Source organism: Anoplopoma fimbria, chromosome 20, assembly GCF_027596085.1.
Source record: "Anoplopoma fimbria isolate UVic2021 breed Golden Eagle Sablefish chromosome 20, Afim_UVic_2022, whole genome shotgun sequence".
In the NCBI taxonomy this organism is placed as follows: Eukaryota; Metazoa; Chordata; class Actinopteri; order Perciformes; family Anoplopomatidae; genus Anoplopoma; species Anoplopoma fimbria.
The window spans coordinates 21,215,849-21,226,284 of NC_072468.1; the positions used below are offsets into that span (position 1 = coordinate 21,215,849).

Sequence of the window (10,436 nt, forward strand, 5' to 3'; positions counted from 1 at the left end):
ACTTAGTGACTCATAAAACTTTATAGGTCAGAGCTGTTTAATTATCAACAGCGCCAGCACTCTTAGCTGAGAAGAAAAAACGGAACTTACACAGTCTGTTGATAAAAGTAAGAATACACGTTATCGCAGCAGACGTTATCTGTGTTAGCACAGCATGGGTGTAACAGCCGACTTACAGTACAACGGCTGTTACAGGTTGTCACACATTAAAGCAGTCATTGAAATCTCATTGTTAAAATGATTACCTCAGATCAGTGGGAAACAGCCACTAACAATTATTTCACTTTATTTATAATGTGGTCTATAATACAAAAGAATAATGCACATCACAGGTTACCAGTTTTTTTTTTTTTTAGCTGATTATTAGCTAGCTTACATGCCGGCTAATTTTCTGTTTAAAAGTTATGTTTTCTCAGTTATTTATGTAGAATGTAAAATATGCATTATGTAGACTTCTGTGTTTTCACTTTTTAACTTTAAGATTCCACTAAATCTACAAACAAGCTAATACGCTTTTTAGCTAATCATTAGCCAGCTTAGCCAATTACCGTGACTTACTTAGTTTACTGGCTAATTAGCTGTAGCATTTAAAAGGTTTTTAATTTACGGTCAGCAACTTTAGTGCTTTCACTCTTTACCATCATCTTTAACTAATATTGAAATGGACTTGTGTCTTATCACTGCCATCTTAAAGTCAGCACAGGCATGGCTCTCTTTGGTTTGTGGCTCCGGAGCTCAGCTGTCTCTGCGATGATTTGCTTTGAATGACAAAAGAGCTGCAGCAGTGAGTTAAGAGCCCATCTTGTCCATTTTACGGTTTTGGGTGGAGTCCTATTCAGGATCGGGGGTCCCTTAAGTCGTCCCAGGTGGCCTAGCCATCCAATAGGTAGCCTCTAACCGTAGATCAGGCTGGCTAATGGCGCTCAAGGCCTCACAATGGTGATAGGATTTACAACTGTCTGCCAGGCTTTGTCTTTGAGGCGACAGTGTCTCTCCTGTGGCTCCATCTCTTACATTTTACTGTCACCATGTTGTTATTTGTCCCTTTCCCTCCCTGACTAATGAGGCAGAGTAACCAGGTCAAGACTTATCTGTAGACCTGGAGGAGGACTATTGTGTTTGGGCCATTAATAATGCAAAGAAAGGCCGGTATGGATGATAGAAGAAGACACCTCCTTTTCTTTGCCCTGCCCCCATAACAGACTTCTTCAGGGTCTGTAGTGTTGGTTAATGACCCAACATGTACCGTGGCTCATTAGTGACCATGCAGGCGCTTTACATTCACACTGTAGACAATCGATGTGCACAGATGCTGCGTCGTGACATAAGGAGCTTTGGTTAACGTTTGAACATTTTAGTCCCTTAGTGATGATCGTTAGTCTGTGTCATCCTGAAATAGAAGTGCCAGATGTTAGTATAAAGAAAGCGACAGGGAAGCGAGAGGAAAGAAGGTAGAGTCGGACAGTTGGTTCTTTGGCGGCTGCAGATGCCTCTCATCTGTCCCGAGGATTAATTTGACAGGTGAGTGTGCTGCATTAATTCCCCAGAGCTTCAAAGGTGATCCATGTGGATTTATTAACCTCTTATCTCGTGTTTACCTCACTGAATGCATAATTCACACGGAAACTTCATTTAACCTCCTGGTCCGAGGCCAGATGGTTTTCTTTGGATACGCCCAGCGAGCCCAGATGAAGGTATTCTTCTTGGGGTCTAAACAACCACTTCCTGGATTTGTTTGAGGTGTTTAGTTCTTTCTGAAGCTTTCACATCAGAAAAAAAAGCTTTTTTTTACCGTCAAACATTTATGAGTGACAGCAAAATTGATAGTAAACACAACCTGTAACCGGTCAAATGAAAGAAGTCCAAACAATGCTGTTGATTAAAAAGGAAAATTGACATGACAGGTCTCTGTCAGGGCTGCCGAGCATCTTGATGTAGCATGACACAAAACATCAGGTTCCTCTTTAGCTGCATGGGGGCGCCTGGCTAAGCCCCCCCCTGCAGGCCGGGGCCATCCGCTTCACAGGGAGGACACGGGGGAGGCAGGAGAGGAAGATAGAGGGCAGACAGACAGACAGAGAGGAGTTTTATTAAAGAACAGAGAGATGGAGGGTGTAAGTGGGCGGCTGCACATCTAACATGGTGATTTGATAATCCTGGAGTTGGTTAATGTTTGGATTTTTTGTTATCGTTTGCACTGACTGCGCGTTCCATAAATCACTTTTAGAATGAGATGTTAGACATTTTTGCAGATATTTCACTTGTCTCCTTGTATGTTCATCCACTTAGTTTAACAGTAACTGTCCTCTTGGTTTTTTGTACAAGCTATTGGGTAGCCAGAGACTGACCTAGAGCTACCTGTAATACGGCTCACATTTACTAAAATTAGATATACCCTTCTGAGATTGATTCATCTGAACCTTTCAGAGTCCAGAAGAGTTAAAAGTAGACAGTATTTCTCAAGAAAAAAAGCAAAGACTTCAGAGAATAAATGTTTTTTCTTCTTTTCTGTCTTACTTTGTTGAGAAATCAGATTTATCTTGCAACCCCTCGGATTACTGTTCCATGTGGAGTTTTACTTAACTAGCAGTGTCAATATATGAAGAAAAAAATCTAATTGCATTAATAAAACATGTTGTTTTGGCAAGATCTTTTGAAGCTTCCACTGAAATGCAGGGATTCACACAGTAAATAGAGCAGATGAGAGAGACAGGAAGAGGGTGACGGAGTGGGGAGGAAAATGAGAGGGTAAGAAGGCCCTGTGGCACATACAGGAGATGTAGGAGGGCAGCAGAGTTCAACGGGAATGAAAGACATAAAGGTTAGGTAGCATTAGGTAGGAGAAGGTGGGGGGGTTGTTCAGTATAGAGATGAAAAGGGTTTCGAGGTTAATGACAACCTACAGTGAGACGCAAAGGAGTTCACGCACAGAGAGAAAGATTTTCCCAAACCTTGAGATCACAGGAGAAGGTGTTCGGTAGTAATCTGGCTCATTATGGTCAATGGAGCTAATGGTGGCCATTGTTCTCCAGCAACTCCCAGTTGAGTCTCTGGTGCACTCTGGTGTTTATGTGTGTGTGTCTGTTGTCAAGCGTTACCTTTTCATTACGCACATTTTCCCTCTCACTGATGTTTCATTTTTGTTTGAACATTTCATTGATTCATGCTGAGAAGAATACTTAGTGGTCGTCTCTCTCCAGCACCATTTTCATGGTTAAGACATTGTGTCCCAAACAGCTGACTCAGATTTTAGTCATGTGATGTCTGCGATAGCACTCGGAGCAAGAGATAACCTCTGAAAGCGGCTGGTTTCCTTCAAGCTCGTAATGTCAGAGTCAATGAACTCGCGCTATCGTTAAGAGTAGAACCGAGGAAAAAACATTAGAAGCAGGACAATATTGTTCACATTGTTGTGGATTTCAAGGTTATGAGTGTTGGGTCAGGAGGGATTAACATTTGGTGTCTTCATATCATTTTGCATACTTTACCCCCATCCCCCTTCAATGGAAAACCACCATCAGGATTAATGACTTTGTTTAGGCTCCCATGGAGATAATCCCCTTTTTTAATTTGTCAATAGCATTAACCTGCACCTTGACCATTTTGAACACAGATGGGGAACAGATTGATCCGGAAGAAAGGTGTCCAATAAATACCCCAAACCCCCAGCAACACAGCTTAACCTCTATTCCCACTTCCTCCTCGTTTTCCACCCTTTTTAGTTGTGTCATAGCCATTTCTTTTACTTCCACACCTGTTACAAGACGTTTTTCCCGGAACTCTACGTAAACAATGGCTGACTTTCCCGAGCTCTGACAGCCCGACATCTGGAAAAATAACTACAAGTTGCCTCTTGGCTCCCCCCCCTTCCTCAATGAATTTATAGTGGCATGCCATTTGACACGCTCAAGCTCCTGTGTGAGGGGTGAGCAGACGGAACCAGGTAGAGTTACGTGAGCGTGAAATGTCACCTTCTAATGTATCAATAGTAGTTAAGCATTTAGTACTAATAGACAAAAGAGTAGTACCAAAAGTCAAACTGAACCCTGAAGAAAAATCTTGTCAATTTTAGGAAATCTCATGCCTAGTGAGATTATTTTTTATTTAACTGTAGCTATTTTGCAAGCCAAATAAAATAAATGAAAGAGCACGTTCTCTTTATTTTGATGATTATATATTATGAATGAATGTCCATAAGCAAACTGCTGCTAATTTGCTGATCTACAGGTTTGAGTTTGGTTACTTTGGTTTCTAACTTTGTCATAAGCTTCGTAGCTCGTGACCTTTGTTGCATGTCATCTGTCACACTATTATCTTTACTATCTTAAATCAGAAATGCTTTATAAATACAAGACAGAAAACAAAAACGAGGGTTAAGTGCTTGCTTGTGTTTGCCACTATCAGCTGTGTCATATGGTTGCCTTAAATGATGAGACATGAATCCTTTTTCCTGCCTTTAGAAGGTTGTCCATTGTTTTACTCAACATGAACGAAAAGTTAAAATAGCATTTGATAACACTTGAGGGAACAACAAACCCAACACCCTCCTGTCCTCTAGCACTGAAACACAGAGCATTTATCTCTCCAGATGGACTCTTAATACATTTTGAAGGGAAGTGAATGAAAAACAGGCTCCAATTGTGCCTCTGGGTACATTTATATATAACAGCTTAAAGTTTAAGAGGCAAATTCTTTATCTTCGTGTTTCGCAAGTGGCAAGCTTCCTTTCCTTTTTTTGTCAAGATGAAAAAGCTGCAGTACGAGAGAAAGGCTATGCATGTGGCCCTCTTTCATATACAGGGAAGCCTATTATTGCCTCGTGCTGACACACACACACACACACACACACACACACACACACACACACACACACACACACACACACACACACACAGTCACACACACAGTTTATAGGCTCAGGTGCAAAACTAGAGCAGATACGTATATATCCATGACCACATGCACATACATGCACACATACGTAGACACATGATAAGTGTGCTGGGTTGTTTTCATGCTATAAATACTCCTCGGGTCGAGCTATCCCATTATAGACACGTGCAGCCTCCCCCCCCTCTCACAAACACTCACATAGATCGTAAAATTAAAAGTTATGACACGTCTCTCCTCACAGAACACATCATAAACACTGAAATGAGGCAATCCGCTTCAACGAGTCATGCCATATCTATGTTCGGTTTTCAAGCGTCGTGTTACTTTTCTGAGTGGCTTGTTAATTTGAAGAACAAGCTGTTTAACTGTGACTATGAAAGAGTTATTGCTTCAGAAGTGTATTGGTTTAATTAAGCTGTTTTTAATGAGAACAACCTCAGTCTCGTTTTCAGTTGATATGTTTGTTTAAAACGTTAAAGCTTTCAGTTACACTGATCCGTCAGAAGACTGTTATTTTACTAAAGTTACTTGTCTTGGTATGTTCTTGTAGTTGCGATGACAGACAGCAGAGTTGGTGCTTGTAGCAGTGCTTTGAAATAAGGAAAAAAAGATGCTGAATATACAGCATTGTTTTTTTAAAATGCTGTCAAAATAAAATCATAGTACAGCAATTCAGTACTTCCTGAGCAGAAAACAGATGGAAGCAGACACATCATGTGCATGGACAACAGACATCGTTGCATCCATTCATCTTTCATCCAACTCTCACAGGATGTTTTAAGAACGTCTGGACAACAGATCATTTAAAAACAAAAATAAATCACTGCAGGAGGACAGACACAAATATGACAAAAGTTGATGAAATGCATGCTCGGAAACATAACCCACATGTGCTTGTTAATTCATATATGTGATATATATGTTCACATTTGAGAAATTGCTTTTATCATGTTCAGTGACAAAGAAGAAACACATTTTGTCTCACTTCTAAAATGATTCTGGTTCAGCTGAAACATGTTAATGTAGCCTGTAGTTGAACACTTACATGTGTACTCATTGACTTAGATAGTGTCAACTTCTAATAGTAGTATGCTTGTAGTAGGACATCAGATGCTTACAAATGTCAACTTTGCATTGCTGTCTGCTTCAGACAAGTAACTCCCTCCAGCTTTAAAAAAAAGCAGAATCTGATCTGAGCTTTAGAGACCACCGTCCTTCCTGCCATCTGTTTTCTGTGGCTTCGCCCTGGAGAATAAAACTCTCGACTAAAACCCCCTCTTTCTCTTTCTGTGTCTCCCAGGAGTCCCCGCAGGTGAGGTGAGGACAAGGACGAGATCTGCATCTGCCCCATCTGTCCATCGACGAACCAGGTGCCTCGGTGCCGGCCACCCTCAGGTCACCTCAACCACGACGGGCGCCCAACCAATCAAAGTCTTGACCCCGACGTCCCTCAGACAACCTGCACAAAGCAAATATTTGAGGCCATTATATCTCATTTCTCCAGGCAGCCGTCACTGAAAAGATCAACAGTGAGGGGTGTTGTTGGGAGAGAGAGAAGGGACAGAAGAAGAAAAAGTGGGGGAGAGAAAAAAGTAAACTCTTTTTCTAAGTGCACCCTTCCTGCTATTTCTGCTGCGGTGTGGGCAGGGAGCGTCTCATTTGGGAGGGCTCTTGACTGACAAAAAAGGACTTCCCTGTGCTCTGCCTGCCTATCCAAATGCCTGTGTAAATACTGGATAGAGATATCAATTTTGTCTGGGCTCTAACATTGCCCAAGAAAGAGACTGCAAGCTATCTATAGAGACAGTTACAACATACTTGGACTCTGTGGTCTTCTTAATTGCTACCTATCTAATAACCCTCAAAGAAGATTCAAGCCGTTAAAACAGGAAATCGAGCAGTTTTCTAAGCTTAGAAACTTTTCCAAACGGCCAACAACTGCTTTCTAGGGGTCACCGGAGGCTGTCGGTCATTTGAGGGCTGCAGTTTTGATGTCTTTCCCAGCTCAGTAAATCAACATGAAGCCCCTAACGCCAGCTGGATCCCCGTCTCCTCTGAGGCTCCTCAACAAAGGTCCAGACTACCTGCGCCGGCAGATCGACGGCGGAGGCTACGGACGCTCAATCAGCGCCGTGGAGAGGCTTGAGGCGGACAAAGCCAAATATGTTAAGAGCCAGCAGGTGATCAACACCAAGCAGGAGCCTGTGCTGGTGCCATGTGCTACCCCACCACCGCAGCCCCGGCGAGCTATATCCGTTCCCGGCAGCTTGACGCCTCGTCTTCCCCCGCGGCGTTCATCCAACACCCCCTTCTCTACGCTCTCTGGCTCGTTCACCTCAAGGGATGAGAATGAAAATGACGACTCCAGGAAGGAGAACCGACGGACCTCGGTGGACGTTGAGGCGCATAACAGGAGCAATGCGAACAATGTACTGCCCCCTAACCCCAGGACTCCCGGCAACAACGCCTTGGTAGCTCCACACAGCGCCCAGTGCTCAGGAGAAGCACGGGCAAACGCATGTTGAGGCCGGACTCCCTCCTCATCTACAGGCAGAAGAAAGAGTGCAAGAGTCCCAACGGTGCAGCGGTGGGAGAGAACAATAACACGGAGGTGAGGGGCTACAGTTTTGTCCGCCGCCTCTTTCAGGGCTCCATGAGGGAGAAGGGAAGCGAAGGCCGAATCCAGAAGATGGTTATCGGTGAAGAGAAAGCGCTTTCACGGGATGGAGACTCACGCATGTCTTGGACCAATGAAAAAGACACCACGGATGGGGGACCGGGAAGCAGGAGGTCCAGTAAAACCGATCCAGAACGCAGCCCAGGGTCTATCTCCAGCCCTGGGTTCAGCTGTTCGCTTGAACGGACTAAGAACGGATTTACAAATGGTACCGGTGATGGTATCACCAATGGCAACCATGATGATGAGAATGACCCATGGAGGCGGGCCTCACCACCACCAGTACCCAGAAGGAAGTTTGGGGAGTTGCGGCGCTCCAAGTCAGACCTGCGTCTGCGCTGCTCGGTAGCGTTATCGGAGCAGGAGAATTTCTTTGACTTCTGCGGGTTGGACATGGACATGATAGATCGTCTGGGTCGAGCGAATTTCCTCTCCGGCGCCAGCTCCATAGACACACTCTCATTGGCCCTCCGCAGTGTCAACGGGGACGGCTGCTCGGAGCCCAGCGAGTTCTCCCAGCACTCGGGAGAGGGCCTGGAAGAGCTCGCCGAGCAGCTCCCCACCGGTGTGTCGATCATTGAGAGGAACGCTCGCGTCATCAAGTGGCTTTACGGGTGTAAGAACGCTGCTCGAGAGGGACCCAAAGAGTCTACTGTTTGATGTAGGGACAAGGAACCATGTGCCGTGGAGTGCAGAGAGTCTGAAAGTGGTCTTTCCAACAAAACAAATAGCTATTTTTTGAGCAGCAATGCAAGTCAGATCAGCAAAATATGATTTTTCTCTAAATTTAAAAGGAATTTCACTGACTATTTAGAGTTAGCGCTCCATGGCACAGGATTACCTTTTGTCTCTTGCTCTCCCCGACTCCAAAGAGACTATTTCTTCAAATGAGAGGGCGACAACTGCTACGAGTTATCTCATGTGAAATTGTTAAATTGTATTTATAGATCTATTGTGTGGGTATAGACAGAACTTACTGATGAATGGAACCATTTCCCCCAGCATAATGTTATATTATGTTCAGTGTGTGTGTGTGTTTTGTGTGTGTGGAGCAGACATTGTCCTCTCCATTTGTAGCTTCTTTTCAGTTATTGACAGAACTGATCTGAAATCAGCCCCAGTGACCCATCCATCACAAGGCACATATGTGTATGTTGGTCATGACACAGTGGACACAGTTAGTGTCCCTGACACCAACACTCTCCCGTAATGATTTCATTAAAATGGAAAACCACTAAGCTATGTATTTTTTCTAAACTGGAAATCTGTTGTGTGAGTGTGAAGTGAACCGTGAGTACCTCATTCGGATCTGTCCCAGTTTAGTTTGTGTGTTGCCTTTTTTCTTTTTTCTTTTTTTTTTTTACTACTTGAACGCAGGCGTTGGAACAAACATGCGATGCACCCCTGTGGGGTTGTTAATGCACTGAACTGGACAGAGAGAGAGGAAATGAAAAGATAGACATACTGCTTGGACTATTTGCAGAGATTCATCTCATATAATGTTAAATACTGAGCTGGATTCAGAGCAGCATCTGCATCGTGGAGGACAAGGAGCCAGGCCTGGCCAGTAATTTTTCATCATTTTAATCTAATTTTCTAAACCCTAAGCAGGGTTAGATTCTCACACAGTATAAACACTGTCCAATAATCACTTGTGACACAGTCATTGATTACCACAGCTAATGCTTTATGCGTGTTCAGTGCTCATAGGTTTGTCAGCTATATGGTTGCAAGAAGATCAACCGGGAAATATTCCTGTCAGAGAAAAACTGGACTTTTTCAAGCGAATACAAGCACAGTGAGAATTTAAAAGTCACATAAGAAGTTTAAAAAACTACTACAATTTCATAACAATTATATATATTCACCTTTAAAAGTTAAAAGAGCTCAAGTTGTCAAACCCTTTACGGCTAAATGTTTTTAGGATGTCACTTTTACCATCTGTCAGTTTGCAGACGTTTAATCTTCCCAGATGACACGGTCAGCCGTTTCCCATCAAAACAAGCAGGGGAGGTTGAAGCCTCCTCTCTCTGATAACTACAGATCCTACCTCACTTCTTCCATCCTTCAGTGATTTTTTTTACTTTATCTCCATGAAAGGATGCCACTGAAATATGAACTAGGGGTCTTCCGAGGAATGCAGAGGTTAGACTGGGAGGCGTTCTGGGGTAAAGATTACTGAACTCTAGGGCACCATTTATGTGTACATGTGATAAATGAACACAATTACAATACTTGCAGCTTTGATATGATTTATTTTCTGTATTCGTCATCAGCATGGAACACTCCTTCAATCTGTTCAACCTGGACCTTTTTTTTTTTTTTCTTATATGTCCCTGTTTAAACCCATTTGGTTGCATGTTTACAAAGTGGCTCCATGAAATTCTGAATCTCTTTTTTTTATTTGATTTATATATAAATATATATATATATGAGAGATTTAGTTTTTATTCCAAAGAGGTTTGTGTATGATGTACACAGCAAATAAACACAAAGAATGAAATAAGTGTGTGAAGGCAATTTCTTTCTGGTCTTTCTTGAGTTTTGGGTTAAAAAAAAAAAAATCTGAATATGATTAGCATTGCAAATATAAGTGTCCCCGCATAAATGAGACTTAAACAAATCCCGTGAATATTTAAGAATTAATTATTTTGTATCACATGGCAGCACAGCAGTCCATATAAAGACATAAAGACAGTTGTACTTTAATCTTCTTAGAGGTTCCTGGTCGACTGAGTCAGTGTTGTGACGCCGTCTCGTCCTTGACTCTTTGTTGCCTCCCTCCCTCGACCACATCACGTCTCACTTTTCACATTATCTCAAGTGGCTAGGCGCTAATCCTTTTAGCGTTCCCTGCATGGTATGC

The 10,436-nt window shown here is 42.9% G+C and overlaps 1 protein-coding gene across 1 annotated transcript; it reads left to right on the top strand.

Moving 5' to 3' along the window:
* Positions 1 to 6,823: 6,823 nt before the first annotated feature.
* On the top strand, positions 6,824 to 10,021 carry fam110d (family with sequence similarity 110 member D). Its single transcript, XM_054622077.1, is given in 2 exon segments — positions 6,824 to 7,377; positions 7,380 to 10,021. Coding segments are annotated over 2 exon segments (1,317 nt in total). The 5' UTR covers positions 6,824 to 6,911; the 3' UTR covers positions 8,231 to 10,021.
* The last annotated feature ends 415 nt before the right edge of the window (positions 10,022 to 10,436 follow it).